At 40.9% G+C, this 22287-nt stretch overlaps 1 protein-coding gene across 2 annotated transcripts; it reads left to right on the forward strand.

Annotated features, from left to right (window-relative positions):
- Positions 1-1140: 1140 nt before the first annotated feature.
- Positions 1141-21975, forward strand: abcg4a (ATP-binding cassette, sub-family G (WHITE), member 4a). 2 transcript variants are annotated; one of them, XM_005922165.3, is made up of 16 exons: positions 1141-2081; positions 4309-4546; positions 9535-9582; positions 9937-10054; positions 10164-10296; positions 10379-10429; positions 11421-11566; positions 11657-11780; positions 11999-12113; positions 12198-12337; positions 13592-13690; positions 13809-13977; positions 14062-14162; positions 14249-14407; positions 18386-18504; positions 18633-21975. In XM_005922165.3, exons 2-16 carry the CDS (start codon positions 4318-4320, stop codon positions 18856-18858), a joined length of 1977 nt encoding a protein of 658 aa, XP_005922227.1. In that variant the 5' UTR covers positions 1141-2081; positions 4309-4317; the 3' UTR covers positions 18859-21975. The 2 variants fall into 2 exon arrangements, with proteins under 2 accessions (XP_005922227.1, XP_005922228.1); XM_005922166.3 differs by lacking the exon at positions 9535-9582 and having other exon boundaries at positions 1146-2081.
- Positions 21976-22287: the final 312 nt, after the last annotated feature.

The following is a 22287-nucleotide window of genomic DNA, read 5'->3' on the forward strand; positions in this document are numbered from 1 at the left end:
ACGTGTCAGCAGGAGGAAAAAGCCCACAGAGAGCAGAGCTGATGTCCTTAGTGCCATGTCGAGCGATCTTCTATCTCAGATGTGTGTCTAACACCACATCACCTCACTACTTATAGCATGCCTAACCCACATTTGTAAGCAAACTCCAGTCCCAGAAAGTCACGAGGCACTCTCACATACCTTTGTTGAGGTTAAACATTCACATTCACATCCTGAAACTTAAAACTAACACAGAAGTGCTTTTATGTGACAATCAATGATGGTTAATGTGTGCTTTATAAATACAGAAACACTGTTATCTCGGAGGTTACACTAGATGATTCATGATCTGTCCTGTGGCTGTGGGTTTTTCTTTCAGATGGGTGGGAGAATACCTCCTTCCCTAAAGACAAATATTATGTTACGCAAACAAATTTTTCTTTCTTTTTTCTTTTTTTAAAATCTTGACAGTAGAATAATAAATGTAAGTGAACTAAATGTGACCCAAGTCTTATCAGACGAACCTGGTTATGGGGACACAAAACATCAATATAGAACTAAAAACGGCAGGTTCACCTTTATTTTGTGAACTGACTTATCCCCCATCACACCAAGAATGATCTACAGAGAATTCAATTAAAAGAACCAAAGTTTAAACCTGCTGATTTAGGTCTAAACCTTACCGTCTGAAAAAAACAATATGGTCCTTCTTCTTAGCAAAATGAGTCTGGCTGAGAAAGAGAGTAATAGGCTGGTTTGCTGAAATTGCTCGTCTGGCCACCAGAGAGTGAGAGCTCGTTTTAAGTTAGTCTGATTAAGAGGCAGGTGCGATTGGCTAAAAATGGTTTTGATTTCCTCTCAGGGGTGATGTAAGGCATGTAGGGCCCGCTTGAACGCGAGTAACCCCGTCTGTTTTACCGAAAATAACCCGGGCACTGCAGCATCAGCACCAGGCAGCTGCGCAGGTGCGGCCTTTAAAGAGACAGAGGGGCTTCATGTTTACAGCGATGGAGCCAGACTTTATCATATGTATCAGCATTGGATGTATACACTTAGCACATCTATGCATATACAGGCTGTATATTGTACGTTACCCCAGCAAGAGACAGCCCCAAATAACCACAGAACAGAAATCAGCACAAAAACATGTTTAAATTGCGGTGACAGAGGCCAATTTAATCAAGAAGGCTCTAGCAGTCACAGCGATATGAATATATTCAATTAACTGTTTATGAGTTCCCAGTTTAAGTTCAGTGTCCCAGCTTTAAATCCCCCCAGTATTCTTAAAATGTTTCGGAAATGTGCTTATTATCGATCAGCCATGCTGTCGATTATTGTTCACAGGTTTTATTTCCAATTCATTAAAAAACACCAGGTCGGGATGACGATTTGATCTGTCAAAAAAAACAAAACACTGTTTCCTCCACTAGCATCTTGCCAGCAACGCCCTGCATCCCAGACCGGCGTGCGCACCACACAGACGCACTAACCGGCGAGAGGATAACGGCGGCTGCTCTGTCGGGCTGCAGCTGATGCTGCTGAAGCATCTGCAGCGCTGTTTGCTTGGTTTAGTGTGTGTGTCTGTGTGTGTGATTCCAGATGTCACCGACTGAGGATTGGCGTCCACACCGCTGCGGGGGATGTGTGTGAGTACAGGCCGTTTGGATGCGAGTTCGGGACGGACGGATTTCATGAAAGGAACAATCTCAGCGAGGGAAAACATGACAGTCTTCCCGCTCCCCTGACGATTCTCCGGGATGCAGTCATAGTCTGAGGCCGGACATGATCTTAATCTCAGGGATTGCTGTAGTTGATGCGGGATGATGTGCGCCGCACCCCGAGTGATATTGATAAGGGGAACACAGCTCGGTCCTTCACTGCCCCGCTGATTTTTGCTTGACTGTGGCTCGTAGTGATCATCTTCATTTATTTATTATTAATATTTAATTATTTAATTTATTTTTTGCTGGGCTGGGACTATTTGGGAGACCTTCTGATGTGGAAGGACTGGGCTATTTTGCCTGAAGGGATCAACTGAGCACTGTTGCTCTCACCCGGAGGGAAACCAGGGCTGAGCTGCTCACCTGGTCATTTCAACACAAGTATGTGAAATGTTTTGCGTGTATGCGCGTGCATGTGCAATGAAACACACTGCATATTTAGAAATGACCGGTGAAGCCACTTTTACTGCAAGGATGTCCTCAGATCATACTAATGTATGACTCATCTACTTAAAAAAGTCACTTCTGCTAAATACTGTATCTGGCTTTCACCCTTTTACTGTTAACAGGTGCTTTTTGGAGAGATGTGAGCATCCCTCACCACCAATGGCAAGTCTCTGCAGGGCGCAGAATCAGTGCATATTGCACTGCTATACATTATAGTGATAACCATATTTCATCCCCCTGTATAGGAGACTTCTTCTATGGCTGTCTGAGCTCATGTGTCCTGTCTTTAGGGCCGCACATGGTGAAACACTGAGGCCTTACTCTGACTGAGAGGCCATTAAAGTCTGTCAGGGTTTTACAACGCTTATATGCAGGCTTGTAATGGAAAGTCACTAATGGGAGGATGATCAATAGAAGCCTTGGTCAATCTTCATCACTGGCCCTCCTTTATCTGAGGATATTTTATTACACATACAGTAGGTCATCAGTGGCAGACACTGACTCAGAGTACTACTGCAAGCACTGCAAGGCTTGCATGACAGCAGCAGACGTTTGTAGCCTTTACAGTAATCGCTTAAACAGTTTGGATTTGCAAATACGCATCCCACAAATGTTTTCTGATATACTTTTACATCCATCCCAAATTTCAGTAGTATATGTGATCTGATTGGTGTCGTGTAATAATCGTCAGTGGTACCTGCAATGATCACACTTGGACATGGCTAAGTGGATGATCTGGCGTGGTTTGTGTATGTGTATATTGCATGCATTGCAATATCCTGTTTATTTGTATCTGTCCACAATGGCTAAAACTGTCCTAAAGACATAATCATATTATTATTATTATTACTGTTATTATATTATTATTATGGTCATTTCAGACTTGCATAACTAGGTTTTTCTTTGTCAAAATTATTTGGATGTAATTTTGTAATTTTATGCATTAGTTTTGTTCTCTTAAAATTAGACACATACAAGACTTTTATATTATAAGAAAGATGATTATAAATAGTATGTAAATAGTATGAGCTTGTTAAATATACATACCGACCCACTAAGTCAGAGCAATCTGTGAACATACAGACAGTAGTCTCCACATTACTATGAAGGACATGCCAGTAAGCAAGTTCAACAATTTTGGACAATATCACACAAAATTTGATATAAGCCTGCTGCTTAAACACAGACATTATTGATCAAATGCATCTATACCATTTTTTCATCAATGCACCAGTATGTTTGGTGTAACATGAATCAAGTAAATTTCATTTGCCCAGATTCCAATTTAAGTTTTTGTACTTATGTAATAACATTACATGTGATCAAGTTACTTAGAGTCAGGACTTTGGGCATACATCATTCACTCACACAATAGTACTTTAATATGTTTATGTTGATGTGTAACATCCACGTAGTTCATTTAAAGGTTCTTAATAAAAAAAACTCGTACTGGTCAAAACCAGGCCACTCAATTAATTCCTTAAGCTGTCTGAATTAGGCCCGTTATCCCCCGAGTTAATTAAACTTAGTTCTAATAGTAATTTATGTGTGTCAAAACCTATTGACTTTCATTAATGATTAATGAAATAACTGTGTTATAATTTTGTTTACACTTCCAACAGGCTGCTTTGACTCGGGGTGAATTTGTGTGAATCAGCAGAACTGCAAGTGTGCTGCAGGACTGAAACCAGATCCCAGCTCCTCACGCTCTGAATCTCATTCCCTTAAAACAGCCAGTCCATAGAATAAACTGTAATCAGATCATGTCTGGCACCTAGTTTTAGGATGATGTCTCCAGTTAAACTAAAACCATTCCTGGAACACACCCTTACGCACTCACCTCTGCTGAGGCTACAAAAGTCTATCAGTTTGTTCACTATGTAGAAATACTTCAAATGAATTAGAGCTGCTGCGTGCATAGTGCCGTTTACCGGCTAAAGTTTGAATTAATCTGGTTTATTATGGTGTCTTTTATTTCTAACTACATCTAGCACGTGACACAAAAACTCTCTCTGTCAGCTATACTTTGTGATTAACGAAGCTTGCTTTGGTTCATTTATCAGGGGAGCTACACTTCATAACCTGTATAAAACCAGAGATACGAGACGCCATTGCTTTTGAAGCAGAGACTGACACGTCTCCCTCTCTCCCTCCCCTGCAGCTTTTCAGCATGGCTGAGAAGACGATCGAGCAGGGCTCGGTCAGCATCCCCATGGAGGAGACCAAACTTCATGGCGGAGCGCCTCAGGAGGCGCCGCTGCTCACCCACCTGAAGAAAGTGGAGAACCACATCACTGAGGCCCAGCGCTTCTCCCACCTCCCACGCCGCTCCGCTGTGGACCTGGAGTTCAATGAGCTTTCGTACACCATCCGGGAGGGTCCGTGGTGGAGGAGGAGAGGTACGGGCAACGCTTAATTCACACAGTAAACATGATGGATGAGCAAGCAAACATTACCAATGGCGATCAATACGAGGAGGCCTTTAAAAGCCTTTGTGACATTTAAGAAAAACAATTTTTTCTTGTTGTTGTTATTTTCTGTTACCTTTCTCCATTATTCTGCCACATATATCCCAACCCACTACACACACTCACACTCACAGACCTCCACCATGTTGTAGCAGCCAGTGTGCCTGCAAGCTTTGCTGCGCTCAGCACAGTTTAAACATAGTAAATAATTTACACTTGCAGGTTGGCACGCTGCTTGCGTCTCTTTTGTGGCGATGGCGAGTCAAGCCCATGATTGAGCTGTTGAGCTTGAGCTTGTGAAATACAAACAGCGCTTAAACTCAACGCCCTCATTGCTGATGAGCCTCCAGCCTTCAGTCGACTCGTCAAATAAACCACCCTCCGCAAACTGTTCGGTTTAGCTGCTTTTTTAAATGCTCTATATGCTCAAAAGGATGGGGGAATGTGAGGATAAAGGGTGCTTCAGAGGAATCCTTTATTTACACTAGGCACATGTTACCCTAGGAAAGCCTCTACATGATGCATTGCAGGTTGTGCTATTTTCAGTCTTGTGTAATATTGATGCGCATTATGAAAGCCTGGCAGAGGAGTATTGTGAAACCTGAATTTGTGGAGAGTATCAACAAGGAGCGAAGAGGAACAGCGAGGGTACCTCTAGCTTGGATCAATAATCCAGCATTGCTTTGTCCATTGAAGCCCATGTTTTTTGGAGGCTAGTTTATTAAAATCAGCCCCTGGTTTGCTTCTGTTTTCTCATCGGGGTGCCTGCCTCAGCTCATCAGCCTGATGATGTGTGAACAGAAAGTGTTTCTCCATCAGCTTTTGCAAATTAAGTGGCTCCATTCATAAAGAGGTTCTCCTTGTCATTTTACCCTCTGTCCAAACTCGCTGAACCTCCGATCACGCCTCATACTGGGCCCATCCTGCCCATTTGTCTTAACCAGCAAGCCACACCTAACTTTCTAATTTCACCTGTGCTGGAGTTTATTCTGAGGGGCTTGTCTGTGTTTGTGCCTCATTTACCCAGCTAAGCTCAGAGCTGCTCCTCTCTGATCAAAGCTGCAAAGACAGTGTAACAGCACAGAGCTTAGAACTGCTGATCTGCTGTGTGCGTTTATATCAAGTAAAAAACACACGTTTTTATATAATTCCCACTGAATTACACATTGTAGGACAGCAAAGAGGACGAGCCGTGAGCAAGTGACGTCATTTGTATTTAATGTGTTTAAGTCTTTTGGTTAGTGACACACTGCTTGTGAGTCACCTCTGAAAATCTCTGTGATGAGCAGGAAGCAGAAGAACTTGTAATGCAGTGAACGTAGTTTCTGTTTACTGTAAGTCAGTGGAGGAAGGTAATGCATGAGCCGTCCTCTGTCTGTGTTATTGTTATTGTGGGCCCTTTTGTCGTGAGGCCAGTTATTTATCGCTGCTAGGATGAAGCTACTGTGACCCGCTTTCATGTTGAGGATATTTTCCTCCCGAGGGAGATAACTGGTGAAACACTAGCTCATACTTAAAAGGGGAGGGAGGGAGGAAGGGAGAGTGGGAAATGTTTACATGCCCCCAGGCGATTTACTGTGAGTTGCTCATTGCACCTGCACTGATCATCTGGTTAGTAGACAAAGGAGGGTTGCTTTTATTTATTTTTTTGTTATATTTGCAGCTTATTCATTGAATGCTGCACTTCCCGTACCATTATCCTTTTAGGGCTAATCTCAAATCTGTAAAAGGAGTGGTTCATGCTCAAAATGGAGCATAGATGCTCAGTTCTGAGACTCTGTGATGGAAATCATGCATCCTGCTTCATCACTGACATTGTCTTGCAGAAAGATTATGGATATTTTTCATTAGCATTGATCAAATATGAAAATGAAATCTCTACATGACGTCTGCATGATCAAATGAAGGTAAACTGGGAGCCACTCTGTTTGTTTGGCGTACGAAGGCTGGATATTATCTATTAAATATTCTGATCCCTTCAGTTTAACAGAGCTGTTTCTTCCGTTAAACAGCCAGGCTGAAAATGAGGCTGTGAAGTGAGAAAGAACTTACACTTCTATCACTCGCTCTTCATCTCTTATTGAGGCCCGTGGCTCCATGATGCATTGGCTCTCACCAGTAGCCTATAGCACACCCACGTCTCTGACTGAAGTGTCAGCTGTGTGGTGGACAGCCTAGACATCGGGTTTTGACAGAGAAGAGGAATGCATGCAAAAAAAGGGTTGTGTCTCTGGTTTTGCTGCTTTTTTAAAGAAATCATTTTTGTGCATCAAATGTATAAAAATGTTGTAGACGTGCAAAGCGGTGAAGTATTCTTTCTTTTTTCAGTCTGTTGTGATGGATTGTGTTTTTTCCCCCCAACCAGGTAGTATTTTAGCAGACACTTCCTTTAAGGATAGAATGAAATTAGATAAAATAGATACCAGTGAACAAACAGTAAACTCCAAGTGTGAAGGGAAAAAAGAAGAAGGTTTGTTGGAAAAGATCTAATAATTTTCTTTCACTTTAGACATGTGATGACCACACCTGATGCTATTCCCCTTCTTTGACTTTGTCCATGAGATCAGGCTTTAGTCACTCACTGAAAAGAGCAGGGAACAGTGAGGCGAGCCACATAATCTATGGCTCTCATGGCACTGGGTTATGTCCCTGCAGACCCACACAGATAAGGCCATTATCGTCCACGGCTTGTAGCATCAGGTTAGATCATCAGTATGCACCACATGCCATGGCATCACTGCTTCTCGGGCAGCAAGCAGCTCTGCTGTCTGAGTGGAGGCTGTCTGATGTTATAGCACTGAAAGGAGGAGGGGGCACTACTTTTAGGCTATTTAACTCAGAAGGCTGGCAGCTGTGCTGCTGAGACCCTAATTACACAGCTCAAGACAGGAAAATGTGTCCATACGGACACTGGAGAAATGGGTAAGGCGAGGGAGACATGCGTCAAAAGCCAGGGTACTTAAAGCTCCTTTTGACATTCAATTTCAAAAAGATTTCAGGTTTTCTGTCAGCTCTTAAGCTGGTTGTTTTTGCTGTTCCCATTGTGCCTGGAGAACTGCAAAGGTTAGAGAAGTTCATCATTAAAACCGGAGTCATCTTCATTTGCAAGCCACACCAAAGCAACCGTTTGTTAAAACCGCTGCATGGGAGTAATGACTGTGGTTCATCTGTCGGTGCTAGTGAGGGCATCATCATCTTAGATTACTGCTTTAATATGCACACTCCAAACCCCCTGCAGGTCTCAGAGACTCTGAGAGCCTGGATATGTCTGAACTATAGTGTTTTTTTTTAAACTAAGCTAAATTTCTTTTTTCTTTCCCGCTTATGAGTAATATTTATGAGTTTTCAGTTTTTGGTATTTTTTAATTTTGTGCTTAATCTTTTGGAACATTTTGTTTTCATATCTTTTGCATTTAAAGGTTTTCTTTTCTTGAATTAGCCTTTTATTGTTCATCTTTCTTTTAAGCATTTTAACGCATTACACAGAGCAGTTGAAACTGTCTTTGTGCTAAACAAATAAACTTGGCTTCCTTTGTCTCGCGCCCGAACCCTAGCCCCCTCTAACTGCAGTTCAAGCTTCATTCTGTATGCCAACTTCACTTAAGAAGTCACTTCTAACAGCAAGTGCATCTCTAATTTACAATAAGACTCCCTTTGCTGGGTGGTGGGGATGCCATGGCCAATACCTCTGCGCTGTGACTGACAGGACTCTTAGTTCTGCTTAAAAGTGGTATTTATCGTCTGGGACTTTAAGTGGTGGAGTGAAAATAGGCTTTCTACCTGCATAACCGTCTGTTGAAGCTCTTCTAAAATCAGTGAACTGAGTCCGTTCCAACATGAGACACAAAACTGCCTGTTTCACTGTTACACTGTCGGGAGGCTGAAAAGTTTTTTTTTAACAAGTAGTTTAAAAATGACCAAGCGGATGGGTCGTAGCACTTTACATTCCAACACAGGATATAAGAGTTCATTTCATGCTTTTGTCTGTTGTAAAGCCTGAGGGTGGTAACACATACATTCAACAAGAGGAGCGCAGACCTCCACAAAGCCAGCTATAGGGGAACAATGTTACATTGTTATATTTCATAAATATTCTTTTTGTTTTGTGTAGTGCATTAAACTAAATGGAAAGTGTCCTGTTGAAACTACTTGACATAGTTATTTTTTATTTTTGTGGATACAGTAAATGTGAACATGCATTCCAAGTGAATTACTACTAAATAAAGTAAGTTATTTGTCAATAACTGGACATGAATAACTTGAGCTGATTATATTTTATATCGCAGTGTATTTCTAATGAACTTAGCAGCTCATCCTCTGTCTCTTAACACTTTCTTTAAAGATATAATGTATTTGGGGTCAGTTTGAAAGAAAGGCAGATGTGACACGTAAACGTGAGGTCAGAGGTCAAATGTGACATGATATTTGGATGCAAACTATAATGCGATATTTAGTGTCATTTCCTAAATATTGCCAATACAAATAAAGGCAGCAGAAATGTAAGCGTAGTTTTAAAGATGAAGACATTTTATGAAAGTTTGACCTTATTTGACTTTGAAGAGGTCAGAGATCGAAAGTAACATGATAGCTAGAATCCCAATGTGTTATTCCTTATATGCCTATATGTTGTCAGTACAAATAATGTGAGGAAGAAACATATAAAGCTATATATAACTATATAGCATTATTATCACTTTGACCTTCAGATCAATCTATTGAGGTCAGAGGTCAAATGTGGCATATTTAATACTTTTTAGGCTACTTTTAAAAGGTATTTTTTTTTTTTTTTTACCAATAAATCTTTAAGTTGACCTTGAAGACTTGGTGGATGTAAGCCAGTTTTTAATGGGCTGTTAACATCACCCTACTCTGCACTCCTACAAAGTTTTATCAGAATTTAATCAAAACTTTGTTTACAGACAAACTGACACGTGAACGCTGTGAAAAACACAACCTCGTTGGCAAAGGTAATAAAGTGCAGTACTCCTGCTCTAAACACTTTGAACGAGCTGTTTATCAGATCAGGAGCATTCAGTTTTATTTTTCCATCGTTACTCTTTTTTTTCCACACAGTTCTTGTACTTCTCGTTCTCATCGTCTTTCCGTATCATTTCAGGGCCACATTAAAAAAATGAATAAATAAAAGATTAAATGAATAAGTGAAAGAGTTCAATTTGAATCCAAAGGAAGAAACGCTCACATTAGACCTTATAACATTTGGCCTAAAACCATGAGTGTTAACTTTGAAGTAATGCTTATAAGAATAACTGGTGAAATTAATCACATGATTATAAATAACTCAGCTTTTTTGTTGTTGTCAGGTTATAAAGCCCTCCTGAAGTGTCTGTCAGGAAGATTTAACAGCAGAGAACTGATTGGTATCATGGGGCCTTCTGGAGCCGGAAAGTCCACACTGATGAATATTTTGGCGGGGTACAGGTGAGCCCTGCACTTGGAGTTATTGCAGATGTGGAAATGGAAGATTGAATGATATGCACATGAAGAGGTCTCTCTCATGCTCAGAAGCTGGTACTGTGTTTAAAAACAGGGAGACCGGCATGAAAGGTACAATCCTGGTGAACGGCCGACCGAGGGATTTGAGGACTTTCAGGAAAATGTCCTGCTACATCATGCAAGATGATATGCTGCTGCCACACCTCACTGCGAGGGAGGCCATGATGGTGAGGTCATTAAAAAGTAAAATCTTAACTTCTCATTGAATCCTAGATCAGTAATGACAGCTGAGTTCTGTCTGTCTTTCAGGTTTCCGCCAATCTGAAACTGAATGAGAGCATGCAGGTCAAAAAGGAGCTTGTAAGTCTGAACTTACTGATGGCATTTCTGCATTACGTGCAGAAGCGGTTGCTGATGTTAGGGGTGTGGAAATGAATAGAAATGTGTCTAGCTGCAGAGAGTTTTGCTTGCCATTAATACAAATGTTTCTGAGGTAATTTGGGGTAAAACTGCAAAAAAAAATGAGGAGGCTTACTTTTTGATCATTTTAATTTTGGGGGACTTTTAAGTCACCACTTTAACCTGAAACAGTTCTCTAATAAGAATTTATATTGTGCTATTTAGAGAAGCAGGGCACAGACAAGACAGAGGAGGTCAACCTAATAGTTGCCTGATATAATGGAAATCAATGACCTATAGCAGGGGTGCCAAAGGTAAGGTCCAGGGACCAGAATCGTCCAAACAAAAACTCCTGTCCGGCCCCCTGTACTGCTTTGGAAAATGTTAAGGAAGGCATAAATTTTGGACTTTTAATTGTATTTCATAAGTTTGACAGCTTTTCTTACAAATAATGACTTCCCACCCTTGTTCAAATTACAAATAATTAAGTAATTAAGTAATAGATAAACAGTTACCTACTATAGAATTTTTATTTTCAGTAAAATATTTTTAAAAAGAAATTTTCTGCTTCTTCTGTACAGTGACAGAAAGGTGGGTTTAACTGGTCTGGCCAAAGTAACATTAAAGTGGGCTGTGGCCCGTGATGCAAAATAGGTTTGGCATCCCTGCCTTATATTATCACAGCTAACCCAAGCCACATTATCACATTGGAGCCAGAATACTTGTCTGATCCACATCAAACAACACTGAAGGCAGCAAAACGCTGTATGCTGATGTGCAGCTGCAGTTGATGACCACTGTCTTGTCTGCAGTGAAATCCTTCTGCTGCACATCACAGCATACATCCATATTTGGCTTTGAAATTAAATCTCTTTCATATTGCACACCTCTATTTTTAGCTTTGAGTAAGCGCGCCGTGGCGTTCCAACACTTCTCTTTGTTTGGGTTGAAGGTGGACGAGATCCTGACCGCTCTGGGACTTCAGGAGTGTGCTCAGACACGTACCATCTCTCTCTCTGGGGGCCAGTGTAAAAGACTGGCCATTGCCCTGGAACTGGTTAACAATCCACCTGTCATGTTCTTTGATGAGCCCACCAGGTAGGACAACACTCATCTAGATTAACTCTGTGTGATTTCAGCTGAAATGCAGTCTAAATAGTGCATCTTTCTTTGCGTGTCCCATCCAAGTGGTCTGGACAGCGCGTCCTGCTTCCAGGTCGTTTCCCTCATGAAGTCCTTGGCTCAGGGAGGACGGACAATCATCTGTACCATTCATCAGCCCAGTGCCAAGCTCTTTGAGATGTTTGATAAGGTAACTTGAGTGCTCTTTCTCCTGGGCATGCCTCACCACCCATTAGCTGCAGCTCAGACCTAGACACTACATGCTTGCAGGGTTTGTTTCATGCAGCTGAAGCTGTGCGGCAGTCGATACCCGGCCCTGTTGTTTTGTCAGTTGTCGATGCATTATTCACGGAGCCATTGTGTTCAAAACTATGTTGATTACTCTGTACATGTGTTCTTATTCACCAGCTGTACATCCTCAGTCAGGGTCAGTGCATATACAAGGGCACAGTCCCTTACCTCATCCCTTATCTGAAGAACCTGGGTCTCCACTGCCCGACATATCATAATCCAGCTGATTTCAGTGAGTTGATTACAAGTGTATATCCATGCATAACTTTTTATATGTTATGCATCGTTCTCATTAGCTTGTCCTCTCTATTCCCAGTCATTGAGGTGGCATCGGGGGAGTACGGAGACCTGAACCCAGTGCTGTTTGACGCAGTCCAGGGCGGACTGTGCTCAGAGGAGGGCAAGAAGAACTCAAGGGACAAAACTGACTCCTCTTGTCCCTCACAGTGTCACAGTGTAAGTGATATCAGCGCTTTAACACATCACACACACCCTGTGTGTCTGGTATTTAACATTATTAAACCCCTGAAAGTACCAGACTTTACTAATTTTAAAGAATTGTTCATTTATTAGGAAAATTGATCAAATCTTGCTTTTTGTTGTCTCTGGTTTTCCTGGAATTAACCACGTTCGTTATTGTTGTCTACTTCTATTAACAATTAGATGCAGGCAACATATTTCTAAACTACAAAGCCACCATATAATAGAAATGATAAACGATACCTTTATAAAAAGTAGTAGTGCTGTACTTACTGGGGTTGTATTTCACCACAGATACTCAAATTGCTCACAGCTGAATGGGAACCTTAAAAATGCTGCTATGACAGCCAATAAAAAATATAATCAGTAGCTAAAAATTGAGGCAAAAAAATAAATAAAAAATAGACCTTTCCTATTTCCTATTCACAGTAATACCTTTTAAATGGTACAAATTTTTCATCCCAACTCCACTGATCCGTCTCATTAGTCTCTATAAGCTTTCTTCTCACTTTGTCTTTCTCAGCCCTATAATATAATAACTTAATAAGAGCATCAGCAAAAATGCTAGAACCGTGACTGTAAACCACCCACAGCTATCTGCTTTACGGTTACTCCTGTTTAATGCATACTGCAGTTTTGCCCTGCTGCTTCCTTTAAGCGCAGTGAGGTCATTGATTTTCTCTGTTATTCTTTGTTATGCACTTATTACCCTTCTGATTCTGATTGAGCCAGAAGACAAACACTACTTTTGTATCTGTCCTTTAAATAAAACTACAGCTAGTGTGGATTTAGCTTAGATCTGCACAGGAAGTGGAGTTTTGAGTTTGAACCTGGTCCGTGTGGAGTTTGCGACCACTCCTCACGCTTCGAGCTTACTTTGGTTTCTTCATGAAAACACACTGGGTTAATTCTGCTGTCACTGTGCCCTTGACCAAAGCAGTGGCTTACATGAAGAGCGGGCCCCTGGGTGCTGCTGCATCCTGATACTGCTCCTCCTAGTAATAATAATTAGAGAGAACATGTTTCCCTGTGGAGTTGAATAGAGATATCCTTATCGTCATAGTTTTCAATTTCATTTTTGTAAAACAAAACAAGTTATAGACAGTAAGTAAGCTGCAAGTGTCTCTGCCACTAGACAGAAACACTCTTGTTTAAAATACACCAAGAAATAATAATACATGTTATCATTTTAACTGATATGAGTACTCTATTATTTCTAATTTTGCACAGGACACAGGAACACTTGAGAAGCATAGCTTCGCCACCAGTACATTCACACAGTTTTGCATCCTCTTCAAAAGAACCTTCATTACAATATGCAGAGATACGGTATAGTATTTACTCTATAAATATCTCCAGATTTTATCAATTAAAATTCACTTAAACTTTGTTTTTATTCTTGTCATGAGTTACAGACTTTTGAGTTTTATTTCTTTTTTTTCTCAAGGTGCTGACCCACCTTAGGGTGATGTCCCATCTGTCCATTGGAGTACTCATTGGCCTGCTCTATCTTAAAATTGGAAATGATGCCAGCAAGGTTTTCAACAACACTGGCTTCCTCTTCTTCTCTATGCTTTTCCTCATGTTTGCTGCCCTGATGCCCACAGTGCTAACCTGTAAGACTTGTCTTCTATGCAGAGAGTGGAAGTTGTTTGTCTGTTACAAGTGGAAAGTCTTTAAATGCCGCTGTTGTTCCACAGTTCCTCTAGAGATGTCTGTGTTTGTGAGAGAACATCTTAACTACTGGTACAGCCTGAAGGCCTATTACTTGGCCAAAACCATGGCTGACATACCGTTCCAGGTAGTGTTTTGCTTTTTGAACACTTCATATTTTGTGCATGCGTGGAGTACAGTTTAAACTAATTGCATTAAAAATGTGCTTCACAGGTGATTTGTCCAATTATGTACTGTAGTATAGTGTACTGGATGACAGAACAACCTGCAGAGGTGGGTCGCTACCTGCTCTTTATGGCCTTGTCTACATCCACAGCGCTGGTGGCGCAGTCGCTGGGTCTGCTTATAGGAGCTGCATCAACATCTCTGCAGGTAAGTAATGGAGTGTTCTCTCCCAACAACGTACAAGAAAAAATAAATGCACCCATGTGGTTTTATAATGATAGAGGCAAAGTTAAGCTACTTCATAATAAGTAGCTTGGTGCACCCCAAAAAGTACATAAGCAAAAGTACACAAGTACATGTACTATTTAAGATGGGGAAATATTGCTTCTTCTTTTCTTTTTTTTTTTGCAAAATTACCAAGAAATTACACAATATTTAAAGTTGCTTACAGTGTAAGTTGTGTCTTCTTTTCTGTAAAATAACCCAAACTTATGCACAACTTAAAATTACTTAAAATGTAATTATTTGTTCTTTCCTGTATGGTACCTGAAGTTATGCAGTACTTAAACCTACTGATACACAATCTAAAATTACTTACACATTACTTAAAATGTAATTATTTCTTTGTTTCCTGTAAAAACCGGAGTTGTTACCTCCTTATTCTAGTGTCCCTGCCAAAGTATTTGTAGGTAAATATAATACATTGAAATTTCAAATAAAATACAATGAAATTTCATTTAATTACAGGGGAATTATACCCTTAGTTATGGGCTATATTATAAATGCTTGAATATGTAAAAATGAACCTGTAGTGCACTGACTGAATTTCAGTAAAGAAAAAGATGTTTGTGTGTCAGATTTTGCTTTTTTCGCTGCTGGACTGTCTCCACTGTTTGAAATAAATCGAACGGGCTCACACAGCAGAGTTGTTACTACAGTGGGTGGTTTTAGTCATACATTTACTCTGAACAATGCTGCGAACATCTTGGCATTAAATGGCACTTTTTCACATGTAGCACACAACAAGAGATTGTGTGTGTCAGATGAGGTGTTGTAATCATTTATTGTTTAACGTAGGTGGAGGTGGTCACCCTTTATCAAAAAAGTATCCCTGCAATCCAAAATTTTTATTAACGAAATTTTCTGTGTTTTTGGTAAACTGACTTTGTTTATTCTGGCAAGTCTGCATTTAGGAATGATAGCTTTGTTTAAAAGTGGAAGGTGTGAGGGTTGGGTTTTTAGAATAGAATAGAATAGAATAGAATAGAATAGAATAGAATAGAATAGCCCTTTATTGTCATTGTACATGTACAATGAAATTGTAGGTGCTCCTCTCCACTCACTAAATAGTAGACAGTAGGAATAAACTGCAAACAGGAGAAAACAGAAAGTCAAGATAGATATATACAAGATAAGATAAAAGGCATACAATGGAGAACAAAATAGTTGCAAAGTGCTCAGAGGTAGTACAGAGTAAAGAAGCTGTTAATGAGTCTGGAGGTGTAGGACCTAATCGACCTGAGGTGCCAACCAGAGGGCAGCGGGTCAAACAGGTGGTGGGCGGGGTGCAAGGGGTCACCTGTGATGGCTCTGGTTCCTGAGACAGGAGGATCTGGCAATGGTCTCCAGGAGTGGCAAAGTGCAGCCAATGATTTTTTGGGCAGTGTTAATTACCCTCTGCACAGCCTTTCTATTCTCAGTTGTGGCTCCTAAGGACCAAACACCCAGGCACTATGAGAGCACGCTCTCCACTGAGGAGCGGTAAAAGGCCAGCAGCAGCTTCTGGTCCACGTTATTCTTCCTCAGAATTTCCCAGGGGAGGGGTGGTTTCAAGCTGAGCAAAGAAGGTGTTGTGCTCCCCTGTGAGTTTGAGGCTGCTGTCGGGGGTTGTGGGGCTCTGTCCTTTGTAGTTACTGAAAGTTTGGATACCGGTACTTCTCCACAACTGCTGGGTGTTGGTGGTGGTGAAGAAGCCCTCTATCCACCTCCTGCAGGCCTCCTTGGCCCATTTAATGCCATTCCTCAGGTTGGCGCTGGCAGTGCAGAACAGGGAAATGTCCCTCAGCCTGAAGGCTGAGTTATGAGTCATGAACAGAGCCTGTACTTCACTCGTTATCTAAGGTTTTCAGTTAGGAAAAACCTGGATGTCACATTCTCCACACAGCATTTAATGTAGAAAAGGACAGACTGAGTGGAGGTTTCCAGGTCCTTCTGTTCAAATATTGACCAGTCTTTCAGATCAAAACAGAGCACCATCTGGCCATGTTTTAATGACATGGGTGCTTCGAGGGGTTTATTTCCTGAGGGGAATGCAGGCAGGGATGAGGAGCAGATAGAGGTGGTCAGATTGTCCTAGGTGGGGGAGGGGTGTTGCTCTGTAGGCACGCTTGATGTTACTGTGACCTTCTGTGAAGGCTTCTGTTGTTGGTGAGGCAAAGTTACACTGGATGCATTGTTAATACATTTCTGCAGATAGTTGGTTAATAAACCACACTGTTTCAGTTTTTATTTTGGCATTTGTTCAATAAAAAACATAACATGTATCCAACATGTAAATAAAGAGAATGGTAAAGGACTGGATTTTATATAACGCTTATCTACTCTGCCTGAGACACTCAGTGCTTTATACAACTCATCTAATTCACTTTTTAAAAATGCTTTTTCTACATAAGTGCTTTCTGTCAAACATTCACAGTCCAATGGATGCATCAGAGAGCAACTTGTGATTAGTATCTTGCCGAACAGCCATCCCAGAATGGTGGATACTGTGTGTATTTATATAAAGGTTTCTTGACAGAGTTTGATAAGGTGTCTACCTGATGTTTTAAAGTTATGCAATTACTTGGTTATTATATTTTTTAAATAACTTGTTATCCAGCACTGACATGGATGCTGACAAGTATCCCAGACTTCGCAGTGGCATAGTGTCTTCTTACCACTTGCAGTTTGCCACAATGAATGATAAGGTCCTCAAAAATCTGTAATGCAATGCAATGGGGAAAAAAGCAGCACTTATAATGACAGTTCCACAATGTAACAGAACAAATTTTATATTGCAGAAAGTTGATTCAGTTCATCCGGACGTTGTGTTATCTTCAGTCTCAGCTGACTGCAGATCTCCCAGCCTTATAAACAAGGCAGCTGCACAACAATCACAACGAGCAGCATCGCCTAACAATGAGCCATGAGCTCAGTTTGTGGTCATTAATATGCACATTACATTCAGAGAGCGTTGTGGCATGGTGGTTTGCAGCAACAAGGTCCTGGGTTTGAATCTCCTTTCTGTGTGGTCTTTGTATGTTCTCCCCAAGTCTGCACGGCTTCTCTCCGGGTACTCCAGCTTCCTCCCACAGTCCAAAGACATGTAGTTGGTGAGGTTAGGTTAACTTGCAATTTTAAATTGACTATAGGTTTAAATGTGAGCGTGAATGATCTGTGTGTCAGCCTTGCAACAGACTGGTAGCTTCTTCAGGGTGTGGCCCACCTCTTGGCTTCAGACGCTCCCTTCTTCTCAAGAAAAAAGGAAAAAGAACATGGATGGATAATATGCATATTAAAATGACAGTTAATCAGCAATGTGAAGATACTCTTAGGTACCCTCCTTGATATAGACATGGTTGCTCTCCTTTTATACATATGGCCGTTTGCTCAAACCAGCTCTTCTCCATGTCTAGGCTGATCCTCATCCTCATCACTGAAAGAGTGCCCCCTACTCCGTAGGCATAACTAAACTGCAACATCCCACCTTTGATGTGGCTTCCCAGCCGTTCCCCAAGTCTCTGTAAACAGCACATATGGCCACTGAGCAAGGGTTATGATAATTTGCATATTAACAATCATGAAGCTGATCTTGTGTTAGGCAATGGTGCTGGTTCTGATTGTTGTGCAGCTGTACTGTTAATATGGAGAATGTGCAGTCAGCTGAGATGGAAAAAATCACTTAGATGAGTTATAAATGTTCTTCTAACTGAAAAATGCTGTCTCCAGATGAACTGAATCAAGGTTCCTTAGCTGCATCATCAAGGATGCACCAAGCGTGCATTTTATAGAAAAAGTGACCAGTGTGAGCAAACAGCGGATAATGATAATGATCTAAAATGCTATACTACAATACTTTCTTTTGTCTGCTTACAAGGTAAGAGATTAACTTTTTCATATGATTTTTGCTGCTAATTCATTCCACAGGTGGCAACATTTGTGGGCCCAGTCACAGCCATACCTGTCCTCCTTTTCTCTGGCTTCTTTGTCAATTTTGACACCATTCCCAAATACCTACAGTGGAGTTCTTATGTTTCCTATGTCAGGTATGTCAGCTACCAATGAATTTCTAAGGCTGTTGAATAGAAAATCAAGCTTTTTCTAAACTCATTTTAGTAATTGGTTTCTGTGGTTTGACTGTCTACACTGACTCTCTTTAATCACCCACTTTTAGGTATGGCTTTGAGGGGGTGATACTCTCTATTTATGGGATGAACCGGTCTGAGCTTGAATGTCCAGACCCTGTGTGTAAGTTTCAAAAGCCAGAGGAGGTCTTGCAGCTGTTGGATGTGGAGGACGCAAAGCTTTACGTGGACTTCATGGTGCTGGGGGTTTTCTTCCTGATCCTCAGACTCGCCACTTACCTGGTTCTGCGCTACAAAGTCAAGTCAGAGCGTTAAGACGTCCAGAGGCACAGTGCTGATGGATATGGATGCTCATGAATATCCCAGAAGTGTGAGATAGTAAGAAAACCTATCCTCTCTCTTTTTCAGTTTCAACATTTCAAAATCAATCGAGTATGTGCTGCACCATTACTCAAACTGTACAGTATGGTACAGATTGAAAAGGTTTACTGATAAGAAAATGAAAAGTTTCAACTGTGAATTGTTGTTCCCTGCACACCGTTACTGTATGCCAGGTAATGGTCACCATCACCTTTCATAAATACAATAAAAATATTGCTCAGTGGCACCATGAGTGGACAGAACACCCCCCAAAAAAGCAGATCGCATGTTTCATTAAGCTGAGAATTTTGAAAATGTACTTTTTTTGGTGACTCCAGGAAAGTGTTTGTAACTTGGAGCTTCTTAATCCAGTGCCTAAAAGGTATTTCAAGGCCCACACCAGAATCTGCTTAATTGACACAAAGAACAGCAGCCATCAAGATGACCCTGAAACGTGATTTCAAGTCAGATCCTCTGTTATTGCCAACAGAAAAGTGGAAGCCTTTTTTGGGGCTCATCTCTCTCTCCTGTAGGATAATCTTGTCAGGTGTCCTTACCAAAATGCACGACGTGGCGACTTGTCTTTATGGAACAGAAATCGACTGCCAGTGGATGACTCTCCTCGCTGGAGACCATTTTCGCAGGCCTTCTGCCCCAGCGCTCACAGTGATGGGACACTTTGCCTCGGATGAAGAGCTTGTGAATATGTTAAGCAATGTGTCTTATACAAAGACTGACATGGATTCGCCCCGCATCCGGCCCTAACGACTCCTTACTTGCTCCTGCACGTGTTTGCTTCTGCCACAACCCGGGGAGCATTGAGTGAATTGGGAGCGACACGTGAAAGCGAGTAAGCTGTTTGCAGCCTGATGCAGTGGGCCGTCTTCATCGCAGACAGAATAGCATTTTAGGTGAAGTGCAATAGAATATATTATGGCTAAAAAATAGCAAAAAAAAAAGGAGAAGAAGAAGAAGAAGAAGAAAAAGTGTTGTTTGTCTAATCAGTGTCGCTCTTTTGACACAGTTCTTTGAAATGCTTGTTTCCACTCGTATGACTCTTTAGCTGCCTCCTCCCTGAGCTGAAAAAGGAAGTCCCCTCCTCCTTTCCTCCTCTTTCTCTCTGCTTTGCTGATGTCTGACAGATGCGTGTTGTTCAAAACAATGTTAGATACTTGAAATGCTGGCTGGGCGGTTTTTGTGCCTCTGAACTAGAATGATTTGAGTTTTCTCTGCTTCCTTGTTTGCACATACACTACACCTTATATCTACATACTGGCTCTCTATTTCTCTCTCTTACACACACACACACACACACTCACACACACAGAGGTACATTACAGACATACACACACACACACATCACCATGGCAATGTTTAGAAGAGCCTCTCCTAGTCACACGGCAATGCAAATATTTTCCAATAGACTTGCTATGAAATATTTCTTACTCCAACTATGCTACTTAGTAATCCTTATTATAATACTTCAAATAATGTGAGTATATAACCAATGATTGTACAGTGAGTATGTCATGCTGTAAACAAATGTACATTTGCACTTTTCAGTGTATCTTTATTGTTTTTTCTTATTTATTTGTATTTAGTTTTATTTTTTTAAACCTACAAGACGAGTGCTGCTTGAAAGTGCAATGGGGGAAAGAAAACGGCACATGGATGTTGCATGATCATCTTAGGAGTGAAATTTATGAGATATTAAATTTTAGAGTATGGGACAGTGGTTTTATTTCCTCATCCAAACATATCTGTCCCGCCACGTTTGAGGAGATGCGAATCCTCCGCTCTGCACTGAGCATTTCTTTTAGAACATCTGGAGCCACGTGTGCGTCACTAGTGCGGATTAAAGATGACACGATCAGGAGTGAAAAGATGCGAATGTACGAGACGTCCTGGATGGAAGAAGGCAGGGATACAGAACAGAGAGCCAAATATGTCATTATGTAGCTAAAGAGGTTCACAGTCTCTTTGGGAAGCAGCTGGATTGGAGAGCAGATCACTAATCACTAATCTGCTTCGCTGTTCAGCACAGAGATGGCTGTGATTAATAGCAATAGTTCACATCGTGATGTTTATGAAACCTCCTGCAGTTTATAAGGTTTATGTTCTTCTTACCGGTTCTATTATGTGCAATAACCACACAAAGGTAACTCTGTGAGACCAATTACATGAAATGTGACGCTGAAATTTTTTCGTTGTAGTGCTTTCGTTGCTTGTGTTCAGTGACAAAAGCTAATGTAGGGAAATGGAATGTCAGAAAGATTGTCACCTGAAAGACCAAAGCGGGATCATAACAGTTATTCTAATATCAGGATAATTATAGAAAAAATGCATGGAATGAAATAAAAAGTGTTTAAACTCAATTTTCCTACAAAAACAGATGATATGTGTTTTAAGTTTCTCTAAATTGGAAGCAGAAACTTAACTGCAACTCCAACGCCAACCAATAAACAGTCATCAAGTAACTGGACAGTCTGGGGGAGTTTGGGGCTTAGATGTTGAGGCCCGTGGTACCAAAGACGAAAACAAGTCTCCCTTCTTCTCCCCCATAATGTGCATGCAGTGTCCAATATTACCATTAATTTTCTGACCAAAATAAGTGCTCTGAGGACACATTAACAAAGTCTGTAGTACAGTCAGTTTGTCTGGTAGAATCCCTGATTAGCTGATTATAAATGAGGTGTGGGAAGATGTGAGATGTGTGTAAGCGTTATGAAGTAGCTATGGAAGTGAAATTGCAGGATGCAATATCACTTGAACGCATGGTGACGTCACACTGTTTGCGCAGTCTCTTTATCACTTTGCAAAATCATTTCACAGCTTCATCCGTTTGCTCATAAGAAGCCACCGGGCTTATTGTGCACTCGCATGGTAAAGAGTAATATGCAGGCTATCCCTACAGAAAGCTTGGACTCTTATTAAAAATGTGTGATGGGATTAGAGGTAGTTGTTTTATTGAATTTTCCGCTTAGAGTTTAATTTCTGATTTTAAAAAAAATGCAAGTTCTGTATACTGAACGCTGTTCCGAGGATTATATTAAAGATCATTTATAACCTTTACCCTTTCTTTGTGAGATGATTTGATCGGACACTGATCGCTGATACTTTTTCCATAACCATATTTATACACTGAAGAGTAGCAAACACTTAATTATTTGTGATTCTTTCCAGTGCTCAGGAGTACACTCATCATGAGCATTTTCACAAGACTCGTTTAGCTTTAAATTTACATTAGAGGCATTTAGGTAACCCAGTAGTAGCTCGGCTGCTGTTTCGTGCCATGTATTGATGCGAAAACCTCTTGAAACAGCTTTTTCAAATACGGGTGTGCTTTAAAACATAAATCATAAAGATGAGGGGCGTGCAGGAAAC

Source organism: Haplochromis burtoni, unplaced genomic scaffold, assembly GCF_018398535.1.
Source record: "Haplochromis burtoni strain Fernald_Lab_line unplaced genomic scaffold, NCSU_Asbu1 Contig_56, whole genome shotgun sequence".
NCBI lineage: Eukaryota > Metazoa > Chordata > Actinopteri > Cichliformes > Cichlidae > Haplochromis > Haplochromis burtoni.